The sequence below is a fragment of the Pimephales promelas genome, chromosome 6 (assembly GCF_988280905.1).
Source record: "Pimephales promelas chromosome 6, fPimPro1.hap1.1, whole genome shotgun sequence".
Taxonomy (NCBI): Eukaryota; Metazoa; Chordata; class Actinopteri; order Cypriniformes; family Leuciscidae; genus Pimephales; species Pimephales promelas.
In genome coordinates, this window is record NC_142774.1 from 24,201,507 (window position 1) to 24,216,335 (window position 14,829).

Below are 14,829 nucleotides of genomic sequence, written 5' to 3' on the forward strand. Positions count from 1 at the left end.
ATTGATCGGCAAAAAAAGGAATCACCATCGTGCACCATTAACTTCGGATGCTGTTCGGTGAGAGAATTGTGTTGGAGGAGGCTATGCTGTCTCTAATGGATGTCCGAGCTGAGACACGAGCGCCCCAACAGTAACAGGATATTTTACGAATAGGTGACTAGGCTGGGCTAACTTGTTACACTTTTCTCAGATTGTTTAGATTAACAGCATACTGGCAGTTCACTCTATGTGCGAGGGTGCATTGAAGGAGAATCCCATCGTTTACAGTCAACTATAAATCAGGGATTTTTCCCCTCAGCTGAATATCAAGGATTCGAGTAACGTTACCCAGATAGCAAACTGACATTGAAGGCAACGGAGTGGCTTACCATGCCAGTGACGTAATCGAATGTTGAAATCCAACATGGCGGCGCCCTTGTCACAAAAACAACACTTTCAATGTACCATTTTATCCCTTTTAACACATATTGCCATTTTAACAATTGAGAATAAATAAAATACATCTGTTATATCACCTTTTCTCAAATTTCAGTTCAGTTCATCTTTAAATCAGCTTGCAATGCAATTATTCAAATTTCCCCCAAAATAACTGTAATGCTGACAAATTCTTTAATAATAAATAGACTTAACATTATGATATGCTGTTTTATTTTAAGTTCAGAGGCCTCCAGACTCAAAGTTGAGGGCAGCATCACCTCAAATGAGAACTCACAGTGAGTTCTAAAAAAAAAAAAATCTGGTAGCACTGAGACTGACAATAAATCACTTAGCTTAATTTAGAGTGTACTGTAGATGGAATTAGCTTTAGTTATTATCATTTATAATGTCTTAATATGAATTAATAAAAGTAGTGAAAATATGTATATGGATTGTGGAGTGAAAATAGCCAATAAACATCCTACTGTTTACAATGGTAGCCTACTATTATTATTTTTTAAGTGTTTAAATAAAGAGTTTTCCTACATCTTAAATGTTTTCGTTTTAGGACAATTTTTAAAGGATGAACAAAAAATGTGTTGGTAATCACATAAAAAATACAAAAAAAATAAAACATTTATATATTATATTATTGAAGTGCTGGGAAAAGATGTAGGGCTACTTGTAAGCATTTGACTATTTCTTACACATTATCATATTTATGGTTGGAGTTAACTTACTACATTAGCCTAAATCCATGGTTTGGCTGATTTGTGGCCTGAAAGCCTAAGTGTTTCTCCTGGTTTTCACGTCAGCGCTGTTTAATCTGGTTTATAACAGAACTCTGCGCCGAATCGGAGAGTTTCTCACTGGATCTCGTGGTGTTGATATTATTAATTCTGAGGCGAATTCAATGGATTTCTTCACTGGATCTCCTAGTAACAGTGTTGCGTGAGCGAGATCGGCCCGCCGCCCACGACTGGCAAGTTCGGGGCTTTATTTTGTCAATGGTTCGGATCGCTGCTGCTGCTCCACGGTCCTAATCATATATGAGTGATATTTTCGTTCCACTTTCATTTTGTTTGCATTCGCTGCTAACGACTAACGAGTCGATAGATCGCTGATTGCTCAGACGCACATCAGGTTGTGATATTTGTCTCCGTCTCCTTCCCACAGACGTTTACGCGCGCTATTCTTGTCACGGATTCATTGACGCGCCCACGGCCGCATTAACCATAGGGCTAGGCGGGGCTTAAGCCCCGGGGCCCAAGCAAGGAGGGGGCCCGTGATTGGCTGTGGAGCAGATACTGCAAGCCATCTGATTACCAAAGCCTTACCACGCAACGTCCCCCACAAATTATCCCTGTTATTTAGTTGCACTTTGCCTTATATTCCATGCATTATCATGGAATCATTATCATTAATAGAGACGTTCGCAAAGACCCGCCTTTTTTAGGTACTATGTGACGGACGGGCCACGAGCCAGGCGGCTCTCGCGAGTCACGCACATCATGTTCTCATGCACTCACGCAGTGAAAAATACTTCGCGGGGCAAAGACTAACGTTACACCGAGTGATTACGAGAGAGAGTTCAGAGCAGCTTACTGTTGATATGAAACAAAGTCTCAACTTTCAAATATTGTCATTTAAGTAATTTAAACATTACCGTTTTCAAGTTCATGTCCACCGACTGACAGCTTTGTTGTCGGACAAAGTTGCGTATTCGGCGTTATGATTGGCCAGGCCACCTGTCAATCAAACCCCCTAGGCATGCAGGGCCAACGGCTCTGAGCAGGGCATGGTAAATTGAAACGTCAGGTTTTAATTTGATATGACAAATATATTTATTCTATATTTAACTTGTGAACACCGACCTGCTGCTGCACGTAGGCCTATAGATGATTGCTGCCTGCGCCTTATTAGAATAGGTTATATATCAACCAATAAATCGCCTTTACTCTTCTCTTCATTCTAGTCTATTCTTAAAACACAGCGTCATCATCGACCCCACAAACTTTCGGTAAGTTTGAATATTAACTTGATGGATGTATAATTTTGCTTTTTGTGTTTAATTAAACTCTATATTCGCCTAAAGGACTGGCGATAATATATCCGGTAGAAATATTTAAATTTTGCTGCGCCATCATGATGTAAGTTTATCATTTAAACGCGTTTTTAAACGTTGTGGTTTGGATACAAAATATTTCAAACTGCTCAGGCACAGTGAGCAGCGGGAGAATTTATTTTGTAAATGCTGGTTTTGAGACCAAGGTGAACCATAGACTGTGGTGAACTTGAGACGGTTTTGCACAGCGCACTTGAATCCGACTCTGAGGTCTCAAAGTGACAGACGCTGCTAATAAAGCTGCTGTCGCCATGTGTGTCAATAATGTTAATCAAACATCAGAAAGAAAGTAATTTACTGCATTTGACTGAATTACTTTTGCAAAATTAACAAGAATGAATGTTGAATTTGTAGTGAAAACCATGTATTGTATATGTGATTACTTTATATAATATTATTCAGTGCTTTAAGTTTTTCATAGGTCGATTTATTGTGCCTTTGTTCTATTTTAATTTGTGACTCTTGTCATCAGTAAGCTTGAGATTATTTTCTTAAGCTACTATTATTTTTTGGTGATATTGAAATTGGTCACAATAATTATGAAATTTTAGTCAATACATTTTGATATGATAAAAAAATCATGTTAAAAGTAACATAACTTAACTGTGAAGTATATCATGGATAAAATGACTCGTAGGCTATAATAATATAACATTTAGCTCATGTAGTTGGTGACCTAAAGTGGTGGGGGGGCCCTGCAGTAACTCATAGCCCCGGGGCCCAGTGAGCTCTTAATACGGCCCTGGACGCGCCCCTTCCACGCTTTACCATGCGTTTAACGTATGGCAAATTTACTGGTCGCACATGTGCGACTGGAAGTAAAATTCAGTCGCACACTCTCAAATTTTGGTCGCAAAATGCAACCATTTGGTCGCAGTCTGAAGCCCTGGCACTACTTCCTGAACTTAAGCCAGCTCCTTTGTTTCCTGTCTGCCATTATTGGTCAAGCTTGATTAATTCAGGTGTGTCTGATTATTGTTGCCGTGACTACTGAGGTAAGGCACACCTGAACTAATCAATTTGTCCAATAATGGCAGACAGGAAACAAAGGAGCTGGCTTAAGTTCAGGAAGTAGTGCAGCTGTGCATAAAGCCAATTGGTCAGGGCCGGCCCTGAGTGACAACATGAAAATAATACAACACAGATCAACAATATTGTTGAATATTAAATGTCCCCAACTAAGCAAGCCAAAAGCCAAGGCAACAGTGGCAAGGAACCAAAGCTCCATCAGTTGACAGAAAATGTGAACATTTTTATGTGATGTAATGGCCCTACCTTTTTTATTTATTTATTTATTTTTAAATATTTTGTTTATATTGGCTATATATATATATATATATATATATATATATATATATATATATATATATATATATATATATATATATATATATATAATTTTATTTTATTTTTTGCTGTTGTCTCCTTTATTATTGTTTTGGTTGATATTATGTGATGCTTTCTCTTTTGTATGTTCCTGTTCCCAGCATTAATTAAAAAAAGGAAACAACACAGGCCAAAAATGATTAACATTTACAAATAATGGTAATACTTTACAATATGATTCATTAGTTAACATTATTTAATGTATTAACATGAACTGACAATGAGCTTACATTTGTTTCTGTAGCTATTTGTTAATTGTTGCTGATGTTAGCTAATACAAATAAAGCTTGTAATTGTTTGTTCATGTTAGTTCACAGTATATTATGTTCACAAGATATTAATTAAGTATAGTAAATGTTAAAATTAACATTAACTAAGATGAATAAATGCTGTAGAAGTCTAGTTCGTTATTAGTTCATGTTAACTAATGTAATAAACTAATGTTAACTAAAGAACCTTATTGTAAAGTGTTACCCAAATAATGTTTAGTTTATTTGCGTGCACGATAGTCAACACGATAACATCCATTTCGTTTCTCCCATCACTATATACAAACACACGGATGATGGTTTGTAATGGTTTTGTAGTGGAAGCCATTAGAATTTTTGTGATGGTTTCTATTTCTTTTTCCAATAAATAAATATATTTATTTATTGGAAAAATATATAGAAATAATAGGCTAAACGTATAAATAAACAAAATCATAAATAAATACATACACCATTGTTTTTTGTTGTTGTTGTTGTTTTCACGAATCCTTTTGCGCAATTTTGTCGGGTCTTTTGCCATAGTTCTCAATTCTGGAAATAGACGGAAATAGCGCAGAATTGACAGCATAGATATATATAAATATAGATTCCTCAATAGCGATTCCACATAAGCCGTCCATGTTGGAACGGTCTATTGACTGTGTTTGCAAGCATAGTCATGCAAGTATCATGAATATCTATAATAACTACAGTAGACTTCAGCAGATGATTTTCATAGGATTTAATACAAGATGAAAGCATTAGCTAACAAGACATTTAAAAGTTAGCATAGTTTAAAAACGTGTAATATTGAGTTAATATAGCCCTTCATTAAAAAAATAAACCAACACATCCCCACATGTGAAAAGTTTTATCCCGGCAGTTTTTACAAGCAGAGGCTGCACACTGTTGTGCAATCTAAAAACTCGTTGATTTACAGTGAGGGCATCTGAAGTGTTTTTGACCGTTCCAAGATGGCGGATTCGTTAACACGTCTGCAGTGGTCAAATGTGAATTCAACATTTACATATCTATGATTTACAGGCCCACATGTTTACTTCCTTTAGCGTCTCCGTTTCCTCCAGAACTTTCTACAGCTTCAGAAGGAAAATACTGAGAGCGGACCCATGGCAACCAGCGGGTGAGTTATTTAAGACCTTTTTAACAAATGAGTTTAATACCTACACACACATGTATAACGTATAATAGTGTGAAATTACATTGCAGGCGTTTCTCTGACAGTTTCATAGACGAGGATCCAGAGAGGGCCCTTGAGGTAGGCGCTTTTTCACTATCAGCTATTTTTACAGTTAACGGACTTAGGATTCAAACATCTCTCTCACGATGGGCAACTTGGCTGTTAAACGGATTGTTTTAAGGTTAGGTTAACCATTTTCCTTCTGAAGCTGAAGGCTATGGGTTGGTATGGACTTTAATGAAGAAGCCTTAAACCACACGAATATGATTCTGCTAGTATAATCTGTTGGGTAGCTTTTTTTTCGCTGTCGAACTGTGCTGCTACCTACTGTGGGAGCAAACAAAGTCTGAGGGTAGCGCTAGCACAAATTGTCAGACTGGTCAAAACTTTGAGCTTCCGCAAGAGACAATGAGGTTTGTTCTCGCACATCAAACAGGTTTCGGTTGAGCTTCTGTTTATGTTCACTGATATTTATAACGTGATTAAAAGCCTAATCTAAAATCTGTTCATTATTGCATTCGTATCTTTTCAGAAAATCTATTCAAAACCGCTCTATTAAAATTGGTAATCCGCGGAAAGGCCAAACAAAACAACAACATTCCAAATAACGTTAATTGAGGGTGGGTCGCGTGTGGATGAGATAAATCATTGTGATGATTGTTGTAACAAAGGCAACTCTCATTTCGCGGAAAAACGCAACAAATGTTCCTCACTCTTTTACTTTCGTTTTCAATAACAACGATCTCTTCAGGGAAAACCAATCAAGGAAAACATATGCCCAGATCACCTCCTTGTGGCCATTATATAAAACCCCACATGAGGTATTGCTTAACTTAAAAGCTAACTAAAAAAAAATACACAAGCTTAACAGAAATTATTCTGATTACAGTGTTTTTCAACATGATGGGAATAACTTGTTTAAAGCTTAATTTTTCAGCAGGCACTAATTTGCCGACTCTTCAAGCTTTAGTGATGGGATTTACGCATAAACAGTAAAAGAAATGGACACTGCGACCCCGTTGATTTCAACGGAGAGAGTTGAAGCTCAACATGGGCACTCACTTCCTGATAGCCAAGCGTTCTGTGCAAGCTCAAACTGAGCTTGACGATGTAGATGTCACATGAGCAAACTGACTGACAGTTGTAAATCTTTTAGTAGCTGTGCCAAGACAAATTTTAATCGTGCACAGAGACAGCGAAGCGCGACCTGGAGCAACTTTTGGTACGTATTCTGATGTTCTTCTCCCACACAAAAACAGAATTTCAAACCAAATATGTAAAATTCCACAAAATTCTGCATCAACACTAGATTCCGCGTTAATATGCCAATTCTGTGATCGCGGAAACCATAGGGCCCTTCCTCTTGTAACCACAGCCACGTCCAAGTGATCTGAAGCTGCGGGCACTTTGGTCTGCGCAAGTGCCGGAACGCGCTGGAAGTGATCTCTTGGGCGGTTGCAAAAAATAATTCAACGTTGTCTGTTGATACATCGAAATCGTCTTCCATTGCAATTTCCTGTATATCTAAATATGTTTAGATCTTCACACTGAAGGATAACACTTCTGAAATCTCTGTGCAAACAATGAGTGAGGTAAACACGCGAAAGATCACTTCCAGCGCTTTCCGGCGCATTTGCGCAGATAGAAGCGCCCTCGCCCACAGAGTACTTGGACATGACTGTGGTTACAAGAGGTAAAAACGATATACTGTTCGTTTTCTCACACAATCCGCTCATTTTGTGTCTTAGGCCATTAATGTGTACATTTACGAGTCATTAAATCATGTTTAATTTGGACTTCTTTGTGCATGCTCTTTGAGGTGAACCCAGGGTAGACCCCATAAACTTCCATTATATGACTGACAGACAGACAAGAAGGGTTTGACCTAAACATATCAAAATTGAAAATACTGTGGAACCGAAGACATGTCTGCTGAAAATGCAGACTAGACACTGGGCGACAGAGAGACAGAGTGTGACTTTTTATTTTTATTTAACTTGGATAAACTAATAGAATTTATTTTACTGGACAGTTTAAAGCCCACAAACATATTTTGTTGTTACTTGAAGAGTGCAGTGTTATGTTGCATCATGCAGTATTTGTCCTGAAAAGGCTACTGAGTAAATGTCTTTTACCTCAATAAATTCAAGGTCATTCCTATTTTTGTACATTTTAATCATTAACTTTAAAATTGCACTCTTTTTACGTCTAAAATAACAGTAAAGGGTAATTTGGGAAAAATAAAGCGGATTTCGTGGGTCCCTAAAGAGGTTAAAACGATATAAATACTGTTCGTTTTATCACACAAACTGCTCGTTTCGTGTCTTTGGCCGTCAGTGTGTACTTAAATTTACGAGTCTTTAAATCGTGTTTAATTTGGACTTCTCAGTGCATGCTCTTTGAGGTGGTGACCAGATCTGCATTATATGACTGACAGAAAAGAAAGGTTTGACCTAAAAATATCAAAATTGAAACTACTGCGTAAACATTGACACCTACATCTTGGATGCCCTTGAGGTAAGCTAAAACCTACCAAAAATGAATTTCAAAGTGAACTATCCCTTTAAAGAGCAGAGGGCCCAAGACTGTGCCCTGGGGAACACCTGTGAGAACAGAGCTAATGTCAGACCTAAAACCACCGCCCATGGGAACGAACTGAGAACGGTCAGTGAAATAGGATTTAAACCACTTCAAAGTTGTCCCCGAAATATTGTTCAAGCTGGATGAGTAATATACTATGATCAACAGTTTCAAAAGCTGCTCTTAAATCAGGAAGGATGAAAATGGAAATTGCACCAGAGTCAGAAACCATCGACAAATCATTGATAACTTTGACCAAAGTTTCCAATCGCATGTTTGAGTTTCAGTACTGCGAAATGTATGAAAACCTGACTGAAGAGGTTCAAAAAGGTTATTAATTGCAAGATGGTTACACAAATGAGAGACAACAACACACTCAAGTATTTTTTGCCACAAACGGAAGATTAGAGAGAGGTTGAAAATTAGTAAAATCGTCCAGGGCAGTATTTTCTTTTTTTGGTACAGGAGTCACAGCAGCCATCTTTAATGGTGCTGCGACATCCCCCATCTGCAATGAGTCATTTATAATACTGAGGACAGAAGGGCTCAAAACATCGAAGTAAGATTTAAATAATCTTGTGGGAATAGGATCAAGCAAGCAAGTGGTAATTTCATTCTTGATTACCTCCCTTTTGAGAGCCTCAGAATTAAAATGTAGGAAATTAGTGAGAGAAATACCAGTATACCCAGATGGATAGAGAAGGAAGACGGTGGGAGCAGATGCAACAGAAATTTGTTTGTGAACACTATCAATTTTAGAGTTAACAAAAAACGAAGAAAAGAATCACATAGCTGTTGAGAATCTGGCAAGATGGTGGCAGCATCAACTTTAAGCAGTCAATTTATAGTTTGAAACAAATGTCTGGGATTTCCTTGATTGTTTTCAATAGTCTGAGAGAAATAAGACATTCAAGTCTCAATTAATGCTCTTCACCCAGAAGATCCTTCCAAGCTAAATAATAACCATTCAAGCCAGTATGACAGCATTTGCGCTCCATTTTTCAAAACAATTTTTCGATTTTTATATATATATATATATATATATATATATATATATATATATATATATATGCCAATAAGACAGCATTTGCTGAGCACAAATGTCGTCTTGCTGGGTCGAATGGTTATTATTTAGCTTGGGGGATCTTCTGGGTGACTACAGAGCATTAATATATGTATTAATCGAAAAATGGTTTTGAAAAATGGAGCGCTAATGGCGTATTGAAAACAATTGATTAGGAGGCCATGATGGACAGAGGCCAATGGGCAAATTTGGCCAGGATGTCAGAGTTATACTCCAACTCAACTCGAAAGACATTCTGGGATTTTTAATGGCCACAGAGAGTCAGGACATTGGTTTTACTTCTCATCCAAGGGACAGTGCACTTTGACAGTATGAGTCCCCGTCACTATACTGGATCGTTAGGACACACACAGGGTAAGCACCCCCTGATGATCTCACCAACACCTCTTCCAGCAGCAACCTGGTTTTCGCAGGAGGTCTCCCATACGGGTACTGACCAGGCTCAGCCCTGCTTAGCTTCAGTGGGCAACCAGTCTTGGGCTACAGGGTGATATGCTGACTGGAATACTTTTCTTTGGAGTTAACAAAGGTTTTCAAAACAGTGCCACCACTCTCACTTTTGTGCAACAGCAACAGCTCAGGTAAACTCACATCTAATCAGATGGCCTGTTTCATTGTGAAGAAGCAACAAGGATAACGCTGTTGCTCTGTCTTGATGTGATTGATCATGCCTGGAGTCAATAGCTCCATAGGGATCTAGCCTATTGTTTCAAATCAAGAGCGTATTTTCAATTACGACATACATTTGTGTCACTTAATCGCTTAAGTGTGAAGGACCCAAAAGTTTGATGCATCTTTTATTTGCTCAAGTTTTACATTGCACAATATTCAAGAAGTAATTCTGTACTTTCACCCAAGTTGTGTGTTTTTACTATAAGAGTGTTTTCTGGGGTGACCGATAAGTTTATCCCCTTAATTTTTTGCATTGTTCATCATAAATGTGGGTCAATGTGTTTGTTTATATAATTTCTCTGTCTTGTCTTATAGGAGCTAAATGAGGCATTGGGAGAGAAAGCTGAAAATGCTGAATGGCTCTGTCAGCGGGCTTATGCCTATATACAATTGAAAGAGTACACTAGTAAGCACTCCTTTACTTGTCTATTTTTTTTTACTTGCATGCTATTGAAAGACTCCAGAAAACAATTCCGCTGAATTAAAGGTGTGGTTCGGGATTTTGGACATCGGGCCTCATTTCAAAGTGAGCCTTAGTGTTATTTATCAGTAAAGACATTTAAAAAAAAAAAAAAAAATCCAGTCGTCCCAGTTGCTTAGTTGGCCGGTGCTAGGCTAGCGCGAATCATTGGTATCTGTTTTAGCATGCCATTAAAACAGTTTTAACCACTCCACAGTTCACCAAAAGCACATCAATTATAACACCAGACAATCGATGTAAATGTCTGTTGATAGAATAATGTTAGAAATCAAACTACTCAATGTAGTTTGACATATCAAAATATATTTCAATGATCGCATTACATTTACAGGAACTAGTTTCTCAGCAGTGGCGGAATTTTACTTTGCTCCGGGAGTAGAGTTGCGCCGGAAAGTAAACACAACAGAATCGCACTACGTTACAGTCGGAACGTCAAGTTAGCTAGTAGTAGCCTCGATTTTGAAACATTCAATCAGAATTTAAAGAATATTCAACATGGTTTTTCACTGTATTTTTAGAAATTGTACAAATAAACCCAAAAAATGGTCAACAAAAAGTTTCCACAAATTTCCAATAAGAGATCGAGAAAGGAACAAACTGTGGCTTCTTGCTGCTGGCTTGGATATAGATACACCGACAGATAGGGCTGTCGCGGTAACCGCAATATTGTAGTACCGCGCTTCTGACAAGTCAACCGCAGAGGATAGCACGTAACCGCAGCAACCGCGATATTCACGTTTTTTTTATAAGGCTATACCCTTCTTGTTTTGAACTTAATGCATGTGTATTGAATGTTAAACAAGTTCATAACGATAACAAGACTGTTTATCGTGGTGATGTGTAGCCTACAGGCTTCACACAGACAGTGAATGAAAGAGATCGGCAGAGCGCGTCACGCGCTGCGCGTGCAATTACCTGCGTCTGTCTTTGAAATAGTGAAAAGCTTGTTGTGTCAAAGGGAAGCGAAAAAGTTGTCGCATCATCATTTTAACGTTCTCTTCACGGGTATTTTCCCATAAATGCGCGTCAGCAGCAGCTCTGGTCAGCATCCCACAGCACAAGGAAGCCGAAATAAAATCAGTGAGTCACGCATTGAATCAATGGGTCTCTAATAAGTGAAGCATCAGCTTCAGCATTGCCTATGCGACGCATTGCTGCTCAGCTGAGCCTTGAAAAGTTGAATCTCAAAGTTAAAAATAAATAACATCTTGTTGAATCAGCTTTTTTAAACGTGTTCGTTGAATGAACGGTTCAATGACTCGCTCAAAGTCCGTTGTCATAACAATATGCGCGCTGAGTGAAAGTCTTTCAATGCACATATACTGTAGACGCTGTTTAGTTTCGGTTACATTGATTACTGAAAATGTCCTCGTTTTTGTCCACATTGTAAACATTATTTATATAGCAACAAAAACATATAAATTAATTAAATAAATAAATGGCGGTAATACTGCATATCGCGCTATTGAGCCACTCAACATTACCACAAGGGAAATTCCATAACCGCGACAGCCCTACCGACAGAGACACTACTAAAGGCCCGAATTTGTAGCAATCATTTTAGATCGGATGACTTTGTACAAAGTGATAGAAACGACAACAAGTCACTGAGTTTGAATGCAGATCCAGCCGTCTTTCCCGATGCACCAACAGCTACAGATGAACAGGTAATAACTTTTGTTAGTCTACTCTAACCTCCAGCTAATGAAGCTACTCTTTCATAACTGATAGATCGACACTGACAATGTTAGTGGAGATAACGTTACAGTTCAATGCATTGTGGAGAGTGACACTATAGTGTAACTAACGTTAGTAGAGATAACGTTACAGTTCAAGGCATTGTGGAGAGTGACACAATAGTGTAACTGACGGTATAACGTTAGTTACACTATTATTTATTGAACGTTTTCAATATTATTTATTGAAATAAACTCTGTTTCTGTAGTGATGACGAGTATCAGCGGCAGGTAAATACACTTGCGTGATTGATTGTCATGTGGACCAGCTCTCTCGGTTGCCTAGGTAACATATCACTCCGCCGCTGCTGTAGACTATGCTAATAGATAGAGGGAACAAAGTATAACTATTGCAATGCGATGAAAGGGTAGTTTGATTTCTAACATTATTCCCTCAACAGACATTTACATCGATAGTCTGGCGTTATAATTGATGTGCTTTTGGTGAACTGTGGAGTGGTAAAAACTGTTTTAATGGCATGCTAATACAGATACCAATGATTCGCGGTAGCCTAGCACCGGCCAACTAAGCAGCTGGGACGACTGGATTATTTAAAAAAAAAAATGTCTTTACTGATAAATAACACTAAGGCTCACTTTGAAATGAGGCCCGATGTCCAAAATCCCGAACCACCCCTTTAAGCACTCATTTGTCAATATAATATTGTCATGTGAAATGTAGTATTATTTCTAAAATATTTGCTTAAATAGCCTAGTATTGCTGATTAGGCCTAGGTATGTACCAAGCGTGGCATATGGAAGTAAAATAATGGCAAATGTTTTTGAAACAAAAAGCCTGTTTAATTGCACTACTTGAAAAATGCATGCATTGCAATAATCCTGCTTGTATTTTAATGCATTGTATTTTTAGGGCTTACATTTTATGGGCTGAAATTAAGCATAGTTGAATATTGAAGCTGTGAATATGTAAATTCAAAACATTTCAAACATGTTTTCATTACTAAAAATTCAATAATCCATATTCACCTTTATATATATCACTTCCCAAATATTCAAACTCATTAAAAATACAACCTATAATATTCAACAGGTGATTTTCAGTCCATTTTGTTTCGTTTTGCAAATTCGCTTCCACAAATTCAGAGGTTCAGATTCGACAGTAAATTCAACGTTGACATCCAGGAACTGCAGGAATAGCAGTAGATTACAGAGCATAATCTACATCTGCTGTTAGTCAACTTCATCAGCAAGGGGTGCAGGCGCGTTTTGTTGAAGACAAGAGCAGTTAAAGCAAGCCATTCTTTCTTAAAGAGCCCCTATCATAGCATTTGAAATGTTCCTATTTTTGTTTTAGGAGTTCCCAAAAACAGTTTAACATGCATGCAAGGATAAACACTTTATTTGTCTTATAATATGCATTTATTTTTAACTGATTTGCTCACCGACTCCCAAATGATTCGTACAACGACCCATTTTTCCAAACTACTCCTTTGCGTGATGCTAATCGGCGGTGATTGGTCAGATGACAGACCCAGTCAGTTATTGTTTGTTAGCATCACGCATAAACATATTGATAAAGCACTGCAGTACTAAAAGACGCTCTATTCTTTATGGCAACTCCAATAACAGCGACAAACATTTCACATATTTAAAAAAAAAAAAATTGACATTGGAGACCTAGAAGCTGCGCTGAGCGTAACTTACACGCACACATACTTATTGCGCCTTCCCTCCTCGCGCCCACCGCTACAAAACTGTTCAAAACCCATAAAAGCAACAATTATTAATAATATTTACAGGTTGTGATTCATAGGAGGAAGCTGATCCATATACACTGTGTAAGTAAGTTACTGAGCCCTCCTTCAGGAACAACCGCTTGCGAATCCACATTTGAATTCATTTATGTTTTTGAACGATTCGTAATTAAAATAATGAGAACACAATCGGGCTATACTGTTGTGGTATCATTGCAAATATGAACTCTAACCACCGATTCTTCACATGCTCGTCCCTGGTAAATGAAAACAAAGTGGCTGAACTATCTTTGCATTGTAGAACACAGCGTCTTCTCGACATGATGCTATGATCATAGATATCTATGGCTATGATGAAGTATTTGAATATGTAGACTTCAAGTTTACACTTCCGTCTGCGCGCGCAGTAACTGGGCGTGGCCAATATGCATCTACGTCACGACGAACCAGCTAATGACTCGTTTCAAAAACAATTCACTTCATTGACTCAGAGTCGACTCTCACTTTTGGAAGACAATAACTTTATATACGGTGCACTTTCAGATATAAATATTTGCAGGATGTTTTCTTTCCCTTAGAGCTATATTCCACACCATATGAACAGTCATTTTCAAAAATCCATGATAGGGGGTTTTTAAAAACTCATTTACGATAATGTAAATGTACAGTGATATACACTGATATGAAAGACCAAACTCGCAGGCAAGCAGAAGGACTCACAATATGAATTCGCCAAGTTTAATGCTCAGCGTTTCTCAGTGATACTGGCATAAAGTTGGCTTGACATCGGACATTCACACATTTAGGGACTGTACATACGACTGTACATATTAAAGTTACATACGACATTGGTAAACACTTTTCTAACTTCAATAGCATTTGAAGAAAATAACTCCATAAAACCAGCTGTAAAGTGTTCATGTAGGTGTAAGGCATAATGTGCAATTTATACAAATAAGTTGAAGTTTGCTATTGAAGTTAGAAACGTTTAAGCCTATAGGTCTACCAATGTTACTTTAGAGACTGTTAGAAGGGCAGTCAACTTTAGTCGTTTAGTCGACTAATCAGTCAATGCCGTCTTGGTCGACTGACATTCTTATTGGACGACCAGTTACTTTTTTCTTTTTTTCTTTTTTTTTTTAATATTTATTCCTTTATAAGCAGTAATTTATTAAAGTATTCTAAAT

General features: G+C 37.7%; 1 protein-coding gene across 2 annotated transcripts in view; it reads left to right on the plus strand.

Annotated features, from left to right (window-relative positions):
* Nucleotides 1–5,175: 5,175 nt before the first annotated feature.
* sugt1 (SGT1 homolog, MIS12 kinetochore complex assembly cochaperone) overlaps nucleotides 5,176–14,829 on the plus strand; it is a 72,971-nt gene continuing 63,317 nt past the window's right edge. For both annotated transcript variants that reach the window (XM_039694657.2, XM_089132281.1), the window contains exons 1-3: nucleotides 5,176–5,317; nucleotides 5,404–5,452; nucleotides 10,026–10,116. In XM_039694657.2, coding sequence (XP_039550591.2) covers nucleotides 5,304–5,317; nucleotides 5,404–5,452; nucleotides 10,026–10,116 — 154 coding nt within the window. In that variant the 5' untranslated portion in view covers nucleotides 5,176–5,303. The remainder of the gene's footprint in view (nucleotides 5,318–5,403; nucleotides 5,453–10,025; nucleotides 10,117–14,829) is intronic.